The following is a 14,773-nucleotide window of genomic DNA, read 5'->3' as shown; positions in this document are numbered from 1 at the left end:
ATTGGTCAACTCGCTTTTGTTGGGTCTACGTCCTTTCAATTTATGGAATATTCTCCACGATCCAACTCATAAACATTCAAAATATTTGTATATAATTACAGCGAAATAAAATTAAATCATCTATTTTTATTTTATATTCAGAAGCCCGTTACTAATTACATTTAAGCCTGGACCTATTATTTATTTTACAAAAATACGTTTAAAATGGGGGCCATCTTGGATTTCAACATAGTGGCTGAAATAGAATATTTACAACTTTAATAACGCTATATTTAGAATCCTCACAAACATACGTATAGGTCACATACTTTTTAACCTGCTATGTCACTTAAAAGTCAAGTTAAAAGCCAAAATAAGTCTGAAATGGTGGCCATTTTGTTTTTCACATTTTTAGGGTGAAGATCTAAAATATTGAGCCGGGTAAACAACAGATTTGAATGCAGCACCTCACAATTACCCTAACACATGTTTATTCGATTTTAACACGAAATTCATAGCATTTCATTTCTCAAATCTAGACTAGTCTATATAAGCTATTTACATTTCAAAATAAATATAGCATTATAATAAAGTACAATGAAGTTTTCTTAACTTGTCTAATTACTAATACTACTCTATCACCTTATGAACAAATACATTGTAACACAAACACTTTTGTCAACATTTTACAAATATCAGATTACATCAGAGTGTACGAAACTTATCACACGATCACAAAGTATTTCTGAGACCTAAATGTAGTTGATTTAGGCCTATTCGTTATTTAAATCTAGGTGCTAGACGGCGATTTGACATAATATTGGTAAAAAGATAAATTTATAGATTCGAAACGAGAAAGACAATAACGATAGACTTAAATCGAGCTGCCCATTAAATTTTCTTTAGCCAACTTCAGTTCGCATCTTTTAAAGCTATGCAAATTCATAATAAGTACACGTGACCAGAGTAAACACATCGTCCGGGTAGTCAGATCTGAAAACATCGTTTAGTTGACAGTTCATGACGTCATTAGCGGGTACGTAATAGTTTACGGATACGCATTCTACGTCATTCACGCATGCTGTTATGCATTCTATTATACTTCGTACACTAATATCTTGCAATGCGTGTCCGTGAACGCACTTGTTCTCCGTATCGTGATCTACTTCTTCACTGGTTCTTTCAAACTGAAATTCATAGTCTTCTGTCCACTCTTTAAAATAAGACATTAATGTTAAGTATTCTTTATACATTATAAATATTCAAATAATACATGATGGTGTTTATGTTGATTTCCGAACAAGGGTAAGGCCTGTATTGTTTTCAATGGTTGGGTATGAATCCCATCCCGTCAGTTTTTCATTGTTTTCGTTTGGTCTGGTTACAAGAGTTATGCAGTTTTCCAGAGACAACATACTACTCTTTGGATTGTGGATTGGAATATGTAAAAATTAAAATGTTAATAATTATAAGTAATGCTATGTTATGTCGTAAACATATGATTGATGCTACCATAGGATATCATAATTATTATCATCGTCCGTCATAATTGATTTTGGAAGGTCTACATTCTTACCCATTTCACAAATATGGTATGGGTTGGAAGTACATGAAAACGAATACCAATCCATCTCATGAGGTCGCAAAACAGCACAATCATTAGTATCATCAAACGTAGAAGAATCTGACCAGACTAAAACAAAACGAAAATCAAAGATGAATGGTTTGTGTGAACAGGCAGGGGAAAATGGCAAAAGGTTTCCTACTTTCTGGGATTTTTATCAGATAATGTATATTGTTTTGAGAACTCTTGTAACATCGGACCACAGTGCTGATTTTGCCATTTTTCCTCTAAATGTGAAAGATGGATGGATTGGTGGAATGAAAAGAAGGTTATCTGGATAACATTTAACGTAAATGTCATACTAAATACCACATAACTCTTAAGCTATGTCTACACTATCAAACTTTATGTGACAAAAAAAGTGTGATGTGCCCATATATGGTAGTGATATACTTAAATATGGTAGTGATATGACATCATCATGTCCATATATGGGCAAATCACATTTGTTGTCACATAAAGTTTGATAGTGGAGACAGAGTTTTAGTATTATTGAATACTATTTCTTAGTTATTCCACTAACTGTGGCCTATGGGTCTTTTTTGAGTGTCGTTCAATGGTATTGTGTTGATGGTCACAAGTGACAAACTTATAATTTAATATTCTGAATAATTCAATTATCAAAGGCTCTATCGGGTTCAAGTTTATCCGAGGCAACACGCGTGTACACTTATTGAACGGTAAGTAAAAGCAAAGTGGTTGGTTCTTACTTTGGCGCAACGCAAGGACGTGAGCGCAATGCAAGTAATTTGACTAATCACAAGCGACAGATCGAATAATGCATCGCTTGTAATTGGTCAAATCCCTTACGTTGCGCTACATCGTTGTGTTGCGTCTCTAGTGGGAACCAAACTTAAGCGTGTTTTTAAGACCAATGTTGAATTCACATGTGAACTTACTTTCAAAACCAGTTTGTGCTCTACCAGAAGACGATGTTCCCCAAACATAAGTTCCTTCGGTTACAATATCATTATATCCAATATAATAATAATGATTGCTGCTTGAATACGCATGTGCAGCTGCGACAACAACATCCATTTCATATTGTGACGTAATAGATGCCAAGTCCATGCCCATCTCGTTGCAGTTAGTACGAGCTTCATCATAAGTTAAGGTTTTTGGAACCACCAAATATCGCCTAAGCTCCCATATGCTGGTGTCAGTAGTTGCATTTAAATCTAAACGGCATGAAGCCAAATCAAAATAATTAATTAATAAAAAAAAAAAAAAAAATTCAGCCTTATGAGTTTTCCAGAATAATAATTATAACAATTCAAATATACAGTAAAAATTCGATAATACAGTATTGATTCTCAAATACTTAAAACTACGGTCGTAAGAAAATAAACTTTCTGTCGTCCGATTTTGATGAAATTAAAAACAATTTGTTCAATAACATGTCCTTGTTGTCAATTGATTATCGACGCATACCTGTCATTAGAGAAATCAGACTGCGCATGGGCGGGTTTCGTTGTTGATATTGATTGAATATTTACCAGTTGATTTGCGATGATAACGGCCTACATTCCTGTTGTCTACTACATACAGAAATGACAAGAAATACACTTACCAGCTTCACAGACACTCGCTCTAAAGTGGGAGCAACTGATATCATAGTAACAATCCAAGTCGCTCCAATACTCTGTGCAATATTCACTTCCTCCTGATGGTTCACCTGAACACCAACCTGTAAGATAGGAAGAAAGTGATGTATTCAGTATTTCAAAAGTTGTTACCATTCTACTACTACCTATCTGAATTAGTGCCACTAATTCGAGAAAACAATTCTAAGAATTTTACTATGAATAACACAAAGTGATGATAACATGATAATGATGATGATAATAATATTTATATATCTGTTAATGTTTAATCATTCACGTACACATGACAGTGCACGTATTAAATGTGCCCAAAACAGATAAAGAAACACAATTACGGCGTAATTTGTAGTCAGACAAGAGATACAGACATTTTTTGAATTCCGAGGTTTTTCTTTACACAACAGAATTGAATTTGTTGTTCCATCCTTGATTTTGTTTGCTGCGCATGCGTCGCTTAAAGCGATATCCGGGAATGTTGCATCATATTATTATATTTACAGTACATTAAGAGTATTTCAATAATAATAATGAATTTCTCTTACTAGACAGTGTACTAGCCGTGCCAGTTCGTGCCCATTTAAACACATCGCCTTCTCTGCGGTTGCCGATATAAACACCTTTATATTTCGACGTTATTATTAGTGTGCCCTCTAGAAGGCTCTCTACAACTTTTTCTTCTTCTACCGTGTCATATGACACAAGATCACCGCCTAACTGTTGGCACGTTTCTCTTGCTTTGTCGTAGGGCATTGGGGTTGGGTTTATGTAATATTTCTCATCATGCCATGGAATCCAAGGTATTTCTGAAAGGGAAATATAAGACTCCAGTTAAAGAATATCAGCAATATTAATTTGTCTAATTCACCAAAAACTTTCATTTTGAAATTATTTTTAGTGTTATTTTCTTTAATCAAGTTGTGCAGCGTGATAGGTCTATAGTGTATATTTTGACCATTTTTAGACATACCATCTTCACATATGATTCCGTAAATGCCTGTACACGATTCGTCGTACCATTGGCCATCGGATAAAGACAGTAATGCGCATGCGGACGCCAGATTACTTTCACCTACAGCCCAATCTGTAAGATCGTAAGACACATTAAGACACAGTAAAATACAGTAAGATCCAGCAAGATGTATTAAAATACAGTAATAATATACAGTAAAATTCAGTAAGGTACAGATACAGCAAGATACAGTAAGATTTATCTTCATCTCATTCATATTTGTCTTGGTGAAAAGGGAGGGTATTTTATATTCCTCCCCTGAGTTTATAGCCTCTCTACCCGAACACGAACACGAGCTTTATAGAATAATTACAACTGTACAACAAAGTACGTTTTTAATCAATTTTTATCATCTTTTATTAGGCATTTTGTTAATTATTTTATATATTTAAATTACTTTTTTTAAATGTAAAATAATGAATGCAATGTTTTTATTACAATTACTTTAACATTGTAAGATATAAACGAGAGTAAAAAATATAATATGTATACAGTAACAGAGTATGATAATAAAAATGGGACGAACCCACACAAGACAAAAAAAAAAGATTTAGTAAGACAAAGTAAGTTACAGTAAGATACAGTGAGATAAAGAACGATAAAGTAAGATACATTAGGATACAATAAGATACAATAAGATGATACAGCAATATACAGTAACATTCAATAACATTCAATAAGATACAGTAAGATAGGCCTATATAAGGATACAATAAGATACAGGAAATTATATTAGGATGCAGCAAGATACATTAGGATACATTAGGTTACATTAAGATACATTAAGATACATTAGGATACATTAGGATACATTAGGATACATTAAGATACATTAGGATACATTAGGATACATTAGGATACATTAGGATACATTAAGATACATTAAGATACATTATGATACATTAAGATACATTAAGATACATTAGGATACATTAAGATACATTAGGATACATTAAGATACATTAAGATACATTAGGATACATTAAGATACATTAAGATACAGAAAGATACATTAAGATACAGTAAGATACAGTAAGATACAGTAAGATACAGTAAGATACAGTAAGATACATTAAGATACAGTAAGATACAGAAAGATACATTAGGATACATTAAGATACATTAAGATACAGAAAGATACATTAAGATACAGTAAGATACAGTAAGATACAGTAAGATACAGTAAGATACAGTAAGATACATTAAGATACAGAAAGATACATAAAGATACATTAAGATACAGTAAGATACAGTAAGATACAGTAAGATACAGTAAGATACAGTAAGATACATTAAGATACAGTAAGATACAGAAAGATACATTAAGATACAGTAAGATACAGAAAGATACACTAAGATATTTTAAGATACAGCAAGATACAGGACATTAGGATACAGTAAGATACAGTAAGATACAGTAAGATACAGCAAGATACAGTGCGATACAGTGCGATACAGTACGATACATTAAGATACAGTAAGATACAGAAAGATACACTAAGATATTTTAAGATACAGTAAGATACAGTAAGATACAGCAAGATACAGTGCGATACATTAAGATACAGTACGATACATTAAGATACAGTAAGATTCATTAAAGATACAGTAAGATACATTAAAATACAGTAAGATACATTAAGATACAGCAATATGCATCAATATACAGTAGGATACATTAAGATGCAATATGCATCACTACGGAGCATTATTCCAACCTCTGTGCGTAATATATATAGGCACATTATGTTACAGTAAGATACATTAAAACACATTAACCCTTTCACTGCGGAGCATTATTCCCACCTCTGTGCGTAATATATATTTAAGAAAGACATAATTATGATATTTTAATAAATTGCAAAAAAATACTAATTGAAATAATTGTGTAATTATTTTTGGGGTGTGGGTTAGTCTACAGTTAGGTAGGAAAAAAAAGTAATTTGCATATTGATGACGTCATGTGACGTCATTACAGGTATTTTGAATTTCGTGTTTTTTATCGAATCAATGATATTGGGGCTGGTAAATTTTTGTTACTTTCAAAATGGCCGCCATTATGCTACTCAAAACAACCTTTCAAGATAGAAATACTATTATTATATACTATACTATATATAATATAACTTTAGAGGGCGCATTATTTTCAAGACGATAATACAACTATAGAGGGCCGTTTTTTTTGCTGGAAAAAATTTTTAATGACTTGCAAAAATATTCAAGTTCATCGAAAAAATATAGAGGGTGCTATAATTATATTATAGGCAAATACGATTAAATCATTGTTTTGCCAATACCCGGTATTACCGTGTACGTATTTCAACGACGTCTGTCGGTAGTACCGGGTATATATAGAGTACAGATACAGTAAGACAAAGGAAAACAATACGTTTTCTTGGGAGTAAATATAATGTATCCTTTACATACTTGAATAACCTCTTGGAGTTGAATCTGGCCAGGACCAGGCTGCACTGCTGTCGCTCACATATCCAATGTAAAACTTTCTTTTACTATTGTGAGTTTTCTCAATCATGTTGACCAGAAACGCGTTTTCTTCATTTGAAGTAATTACTGCAAGATGCCCTCCAATGTCTGCACATACATTTATGCCGTCGTTAGCCGTCATACGGTAGTCAGTCGCAAAGTATCTCTTATTATTATAGTATTCCCATTCAATACCTACGAAAAAGTACCAGAAACATGCAAAAACACTTTAAAATCATATCACATAGTACTGCGAGCGGAACGGGTGAACCATTAAAGCCAATTTACACAGACTAGCGGTAACGGTAAGCGGTAAATGGTAACCGAAAAATGAAAATATAAAATCTATATATTTGTCTTTTGAAATGAAATGAAATGAAATTTACTGCTTACGACCATTTACGCAAAACGGATCAGACATGCGGTTGGGCGAAATCCCAACCAGGATACAGTTTCTACGTGGAACAAGCACGCGGTTTCCGCTTACCGTTACCGCTTGTTTGTGTAAATTGGCCGGCGGGAGGGGCGAAGGTAATTATCACTGAAGAGTTGTTAATGGTAATAAACTGCATTACTTAAACTTGCTGTAGGGATATTTTATTTGAGAAGTAAGTAGAAGTAAAAAGTGATCAGTTTGTAATATGTTCAATGCCTGTGTGTTTTTTCCAAAACAAAGATTTAAGGCCCATTTACACTATTACGATAACTTTCGACGATAAATAAATAAGCATGCATTTTTCTTACATAAAACAAAGGAAATTAGAAATGTTTTCGTTCTATAACTATAAGGATAATCATTTATGCTGTCTTTGATACAAAATAATATTTTTTGAAACCCAATCAACTGTCGTCATGATTATTAAAAACAATAAAATCGTTTATTTTCACGATGTTATTGCTCTTATCAATCATGACGTCATTTGATTGGACGTGTGAAAATATAATTTTCATTAAATGAAGCATAGATGGTTATCCTATAGTTATAGGATGAAAACTTCTTACATTTCTTTTGTTTCATACAAGAAAAATACATGCGTATCTATTTATCATCGATCGTCATCGTCCTAGTGTAAATGGGTCTTAATTATTTTATAGGCCTATCAGAGTATAGTATTGGGCATACCAGAGTACTACGAAATGAAAAATATACGAAGACTTTATACATTGTCATCGTTAGTCGTCCTAGAACCGATAGGGCCAATATTATAACTGTTCTTGTTGGAAGAACATGTACATTGAATGTGTTTGTAAATAGGAACAGAAATACGAATAATAAATGAGTTTACCTTTCTCACATATTGATGGATAGCCATTTCCAGTAGTAACGTCATTCCATTTTAAAGTAGTATACTTTAAAGTAACTCCGTCGCCATCTCCAGAGGGCTCAACCGAATCCCAGTCTAAAGTAGGCAATTGTTTTTTATGGCACTTACAGTTATGGTTACATTATCTTGTATATGAAATCCAATGATACATTATTATTGATATTCTAACTCCAAAATTATATATCAACGATTCTGATTTCAAGCTCTGAAATGATGTGCCTATATATGGACATGATCATGTCTTATCACTACCATATTTATGCACATCACTACCATATTTGGACACATCACATCAAGTTTGATAGTGTAGACAGCTTTAGTCTTATGGTTGAGTTATGCGATTTATAAATCGTTATTATTGTTGTTGCTACGGATATGGCTGTGGTTGTGACTGTGATAGTGACTGTGGTTGTGACTGTGGTTTTACTGTGGTTGTGACTGTGATAGTGACTATGTTTGTTACTGTGGTTGTGACTGTGATAGTGACTTTGGTTGTGACTGTGGTACTGACTGTGGTTGTGACTGTGGTTGTAACTGTGGTTGTGACTGTGGTACTGACTGTGGTTGTAACTGTGGTTGTGACTGTAGTTGTGACTGTTGTTACTGTGATAGTGACTGTGGTTGTGACTGTGATATTGACTGTGGTTGTGACTGTGGTACTGACTGTGGTTGTAACTGTGGTTGTGACTGTAGTTGTGACTGTTGTTACTGTGATAGTGACTGTGGTTGTGACTGTGGTTGTGACTGTGGTTGTTACTGTGGTTGTGGATGTGACTGTATTTTGACCGTGGTTGTTGCTGTGGTTTTGACTATGGTAGTGGTTGTTGCTATTGCACTTTCTGTTGCTATTTCTATTGTAATGTTTCTTATTTTTATTCTTATTTTTCTTGTTGGTATTGTTATTGTCAACAAAATCGAATTAGTTTTATATGTGTCTAAATCGTTTATAGCCCATTCAATAGAATCGTTATACTTACTTGTATAAGTAGTGACTTCTCCAGATTGGGGCCATTCAAAAGAACCTTCTGATCTAACGTCATCGTATCCTATCCACCAATAGCTGCTACTCCTTTTGGAATTTCCCATAGCGATTAACCAATCATTTTCGGTACCATCACCAACGACAGCCAAATGCGCGCCAACATCTTCGCACGAACTTTGCGCATAACCCCACTTGGAGTTTATTGTATTGAACAGGTACATACTGTACCCTCGTGGGTACCACTGTCTAGGAGTTATATCTACGGTTAAAACGTAATGTTAGAATTTTAAATCTCTGAAATAAAATATGCTTACTGTTATTATTGTTATGCAATGTGGTGACGCTTATGTTTTGAATCAATGATTGTGAGGTAACATTGCGTTGTTCAATAACTAGTCAATAAATCTTCAATATCATCAACTAGGACCAAAACAGGTGCAATATCTATACCTGATATGTTTTTATCCTGTCTAAATATGTTTATACCTGATATGTTTTTAAAAGATTTTAAAAAAATAAAAAATCATCGTCATTATCATCACTGTCATAATCATCGTCGTCGTTGTCGTAGTCGTCATCGTCAGCATGTCGCGTTCCACTACTAGTAGAACGACTAGACAGCCAAGACGTCGCTTCATGTTTTGTGTTTCCTATATAATTAATAATTTGTTTCTCCGTCTACCTGTACACTACTCCTCTGTCGTCCTCCTCTTTTCTTTTAATAGCTGTCATCCTGTCGCCCGTCCTTCCACTGAGATATCCAATCTATATTCATTAAATTACTTTGGCGTGATTATTACCCCCTTATTGCCCATACATGTTTTCTAATCCATTTGTTTGTAATGTCTAAAGTTGTTCCATTTCTTTGGCCAGCGTCTAAATTCCATTACTGACATTGGTTGAAAAGTATCTTTTATCTTTCACATAAATGGTATTATATAGGCCTAGGATTGTTTGGTCGTTTGTTGACATAATTAACACTACAGTAGGTGTGTTTATAAAATCCAAATAGATGTAATATTTAGTATATTATCAAAAACCAAATTTTACTGGTTCAACAATGTGAAGCATTGTTCACTGTCTTTGTGTAATTTGTTTAGCGGTGTCGGTATAACATTTCTTATATTTTGTACCTATATTCTGTTTTGTATACTCACCTATTTAACAATAAATACGTGTTTATAATGAATTTACATTTAAGAGTACTAAAAAAAGTATATATATATATACATATTCTGCACATACCCATTTCGCAAATTGCCACATAATTATTTGTACAACGAATATCATTCCAATTCGCATTGCTACTTTTATAAATTATTGTACAATCTTCATTTCCACCATTTGGTTCACCTGTAGCCCATCCTGTAAAATTAATGTACTGTATATAGTTATTAGCTTCGCTAGCTTACCCTACGATGGTTCTCGTATACAGGAGGAAGGGCTATGAAGGGAGTGCTAATAATACGTAAACAAGTATAACTAATGCATTCGGCATTGTTATACCTCTTTCACCCTCTCGCGCTTAAAGCCGTCTTAAATGCATTTCTTACACATTATATTGACCCATATTATTTGGTCAAATATTTAAAAAGAGAATAATTATAATACTATACTGTATATACTGAAACATTAAATGTATAGATGAGTAATAATATATTTTACATATCGAGATGCCGAGACTGTCGTCTTATTTGCTTGCCTTATCTTTAATATAAAAGGCAAATTTTGTAAAATGCAGTGTCACAAACTGAGCATAACCTTACATAATAATTCCTATGATATAGGTGTTTCATATGACGACCATGTAACGTTGTATCACCGAACTAACTGAATAAATTACAGTATAGACATTTTTGAAGAAATCGATGTACTTACTTGTATATGATGTACTTGTTTTACCTTCGTCATCCCACATAAAAGTACCCTCTGTTAATCGATCGTTATAGCCAATCAATCTATTTGTTGATGAAGGTTCTGCAGTTGCCAAGTAATAAGACTCATCATAATTTATGACGACTGGTAAATATCCTTTTTGTACTCTACACATTGATTGACCCTCGTTGTACGAAGCTGACGTGCTTACAGTTTTGTAACACCGACCAGCAGCGAATGACCAACCCTCTTGACAAACTGATAATCGTATAAAATAACTTAATAACAAACATTACATAATGATATGTCTGAAACATTATTATGTAATAATAGCATTATATTTATAATTATAATATTATGTAATAATGAAACATTATGCATGTTTTAAAATACAGAGATAACAGAGATATGAATTGCATGTAGGCCTATTTGATTTATATTTGAAGTTTATAGCCATCAATATCTATACCATCCATAGACAAATTTTTACACTTTTATTTTAATATTACATAATTAATTTTATAGGAAAAACATCTTGGAATATTCAGTTCATGTATCTATAGGACTAGATTCTATCAATAAGCTTATAAATGTCTTAAATCATGTCAAAACTCTATTTTGTCCATTATAATTATTATAAAATTGCAAATACCTAATAATGAAATAAAAGTCTGATCTACAGCGTGTCGTTAAGTATGCATCAAGTATCATTGGAACTGAGTTCTATTGAATCCGTTTTTTAAAATCGACTAATTAAGAAAACACATTCTATATATTGCAAGATTCTACTCATACCATGCATAATGTATTTGAAATGTTACGTAGCGGTTGACATTACCGGTCCATCATCTACCGTACAGCTTTTTATCTAACTGCCATTCAGGCAGAATGCTTGTCAGTATACTATACGAAAGTGATGTGACACGTTGTCATTGTAAGTTTTCATTTATCTTTATTTATATATCTCAGAGCAAACATAACTTGTATATTTTATATGCAAATGTCAATAAATGGAAGTAATTTTCCACTGATGAATGAATGAAAGAATTTCTCACAGAAAAATAGCTCAAATCTACTGTATGTATATTAGATAGTGTTTTGTCAGCACTTCAACAAATATTAAATAAACTGCTTTCAACTTACAAGAAGGAGTTATGCACGTGTATCCGTCGTCTGCACAATTAGACTCTAAATAAAATATTTTACAAAATTTTGATTAATAATACATAATACAATCGTTATATGATTATTTCAAAATAACGCGTTGTCGTTGTCGTTTCGTCTACTTTGGTTGGTATACACAACATTAGTAAATATTAAAGCTAAATTAGTATTATTATTATTATTATTATTATTCCTATATTATTATTATTCCAATATAATTTATTCGTTGTTGGAGAAATGCAATAATTCATAAATAAAACTAAAAAACTACCGAATCGATAACAGCTGCTTTTAGATACAGTTTACATTTGTAACCTATATAATATAAAGCAATAAATACCTATAGGTAAACTGGAATATACTCCATATCGAAGGTGAGTGAGAAACAGCAAAGTGTACCAGAATGTTGTACAGTATTCCATTTTCTTTAACGCTAGATTCTATTTGGATTGCTAGCACACAAGATGTTGTACTGTTGTTTTAATGGCGTATCGATAATTGTGTTTCCTCCTACATAACTACCTTTTGTTATTCAATAATAAATCGATTCAATCAATCAACCAGCACTGGAACAGAATAAACGTGTAGACATTTAATTTAGATTTAACAAAAAAATCCGGCCGTAAAAAGTCGTATTAGACGGCCATGCCGACGTTGCTTAGAATTATATCATTAGCAGTTTTATTAATGAGCAATTCAGAGCAGATGATAAAAATGTATCTACTTTTGTATTGAAGAAGCGTTCTGCAATAAAGGAGACTATTCGGCTGCAGCCGAACTTATTTGACGGTATATTCACATGGCAACGATCGACTGCACGATGCCAAACTTACATTCACAAAATAATCAATTATTTCGTATTGCCAAAAATTGAATGGCTTCTACCGAAACTTAATCTACAATATCAATTGACATATTATATAAACTTATTTAATACCCACAAACCAAATTCACCATAGTTTTATTCTATTTCAATTTAAACTTAGGCCTAAACTAAAAAATAGTGATTTTTAAAATAAAAATTTCAGTATTAATTTGTTTTTAAAGATTTTATTTCATAAGGTTTTGTTTTATTATGGATACACTCGTTTAAAACACTTTGCTTGCCTTGTTTTTAAAGGAAGTTAAATAAATAGTTATCCACTAAATTGAATGGACAGGTCTACCAGAGAATAGTCCTGGAGAGAACGGATCGGTGTAAATGGTTCCTCTGCCGCTTTTCTTCTTTTTTTGGTTATATTAAGATCTATGAATCATTTGTATGTGTAAAGCGCATAAACACGGGATTAACATTATTATTAAATATATAAACTGTAAATATATGAAAAACATTAATAAAAGAAATGAAGACATAAGTTGTTACTTTCATTTTCATTTCTTTATTTGACACAATCGGTCAAGGGGTTACGTCAGCAACAATAATGCGCCATAACACGTACGTGTCCGCGACCCCTACATTAAATTACCATTTTATTTGTTCTATTTCAATAATACGAAAGTCAAGATTTCGGTGCTATGTAAAAAAAATACTGTATCAATCTGAATGTACATTTAACATTTAACACAACAAGAATAAAGATCTAAGAAGCAATATAGAGTTTATAAATAGTGATAGTCGAATGTTGTATATCAAGTCACATGTGGGGTTGAAATGCCTCGTACATTGGGGAAACTTCCTACCATTTTGTACTAGGATAAATGAGCACTTAAATAGGAAAAAGAACGCTCATAGATTGTGTACAACACAAAATATTAAATGCAAAACACAAAGTAATGAAGGCAGTTTCAGGCCAATACAAGTCACTATCTCAAAAGAAGCCCTTCACATTAAATTGAAGAACCCAGTCATCAACAAACGATTACTAAATATGTCTATCACACTTAAATTTCAATAGATAATTAACATGAAAAAAAATTAACAAAATATACATAATTCTACTAATAATGAATATAATATTGATGATGTCGTTGAGAGGAAACGACGAAATATGTTTGGTAATACTGTATGTACATTTAAAAGTGCTATAATCTTCAGTGTATTCTCGTTCTATAGTTCACTATGTCGGTCGGTCGGTCGGTCTGGTATCACTATGCGTTTTAGCACGCGACTTATGGCTGTTGGCCTTGTTATTTATGTTGGTAACCCTGTTAATGACCCTCTGACGTGTACAGTTACCAAACAAGAATCTAAACGTTTGGAACGACGAGGCAGACGATATTTAAGAAATTGTAGGCCAACATTCCTTATAGGTCTACTTGGTTTCTATTATTACGGATAAACCATTAAAGTTATAAGTACTTTGTTTTATATTATGTATAAAAGTAAGTAAGTACTGTGTTTGGTAAGATAGTAGGTCAGTAATAAATACGTAGTTTTCTACTAAAGCAGTAAGTCTACATATCAGTAAAAGTACGTAGTTTTCCATTAAACCTAAAGCAGTAAGTCTAGGCCTAAAGATCAGTAATAAGTACCTAGTTTTCCATTATGCATAAACCAATAAGATAGTAGATCAGTAATAAATACATAGTTTTCTATTAAACCTAAAGCAGTAAGTCTAGGCCTAAAGATCAGTAATAAGTACGTAGTTTTCCATTATGCATAAACCGGTAAGATAGATCAGTAATAAATACATAGTTTTCTATTAAACCTAAAGCAGTAAGTCTACAGATCAGTCATAAGTACGTATAGTTTTCCATTATGCATAAACCGGTATAGATCAGTAATAA

At 32.6% G+C, this 14,773-nt stretch overlaps 1 protein-coding gene across 1 annotated transcript; it reads right to left on the bottom strand.

Annotated features, from left to right (window-relative positions):
- Window positions 1-226: 226 nt before the first annotated feature.
- LOC144845033 (macrophage mannose receptor 1-like) lies at window positions 227-11,684 on the bottom strand. The gene is made up of 12 exons (XM_078702159.1): window positions 11,678-11,684; window positions 10,886-11,140; window positions 10,253-10,372; window positions 9,003-9,266; window positions 7,987-8,100; window positions 6,644-6,895; window positions 4,175-4,288; window positions 3,750-4,010; window positions 3,174-3,290; window positions 2,503-2,781; window positions 1,556-1,672; window positions 227-1,192 (listed from the first exon to the last, which is right to left on the bottom strand). The coding sequence occupies exons 1-12, from the start codon at window positions 11,682-11,684 to the stop codon at window positions 912-914; spliced, it is 2,181 nt and encodes a 726-aa protein (XP_078558285.1). The 3' UTR covers window positions 227-911.
- Between the last annotated feature and the right edge of the window lie 3,089 nt (window positions 11,685-14,773).

The sequence above is a fragment of the Antedon bifida genome, chromosome 6 (genome assembly GCF_963402885.1).
Source record: "Antedon bifida chromosome 6, ecAntBifi1.1, whole genome shotgun sequence".
NCBI lineage: Eukaryota > Metazoa > Echinodermata > Crinoidea > Comatulida > Antedonidae > Antedon > Antedon bifida.
The sequence above is the reverse complement of the archived record's forward strand: the minus strand, read 5'-3'. Positions and strand labels throughout refer to the sequence as shown.

Bases quoted from the DNA above. Each gene is read 5' to 3' on its own strand.
- LOC144845033 (XM_078702159.1), bottom strand. The intron at 9,267-10,252 runs GTATGTGCAGAA...TTTTAACCGTAG, and splicing joins TGTGGCAATTTGCGAAATGG to ATATAACTCCTAGACAGTGG. The intron at 1,193-1,555 runs GTAAGAATGTAG...CTTATTTTAAAG, and splicing joins ATACCATATTTGTGAAATGG to AGTGGACAGAAGACTATGAA.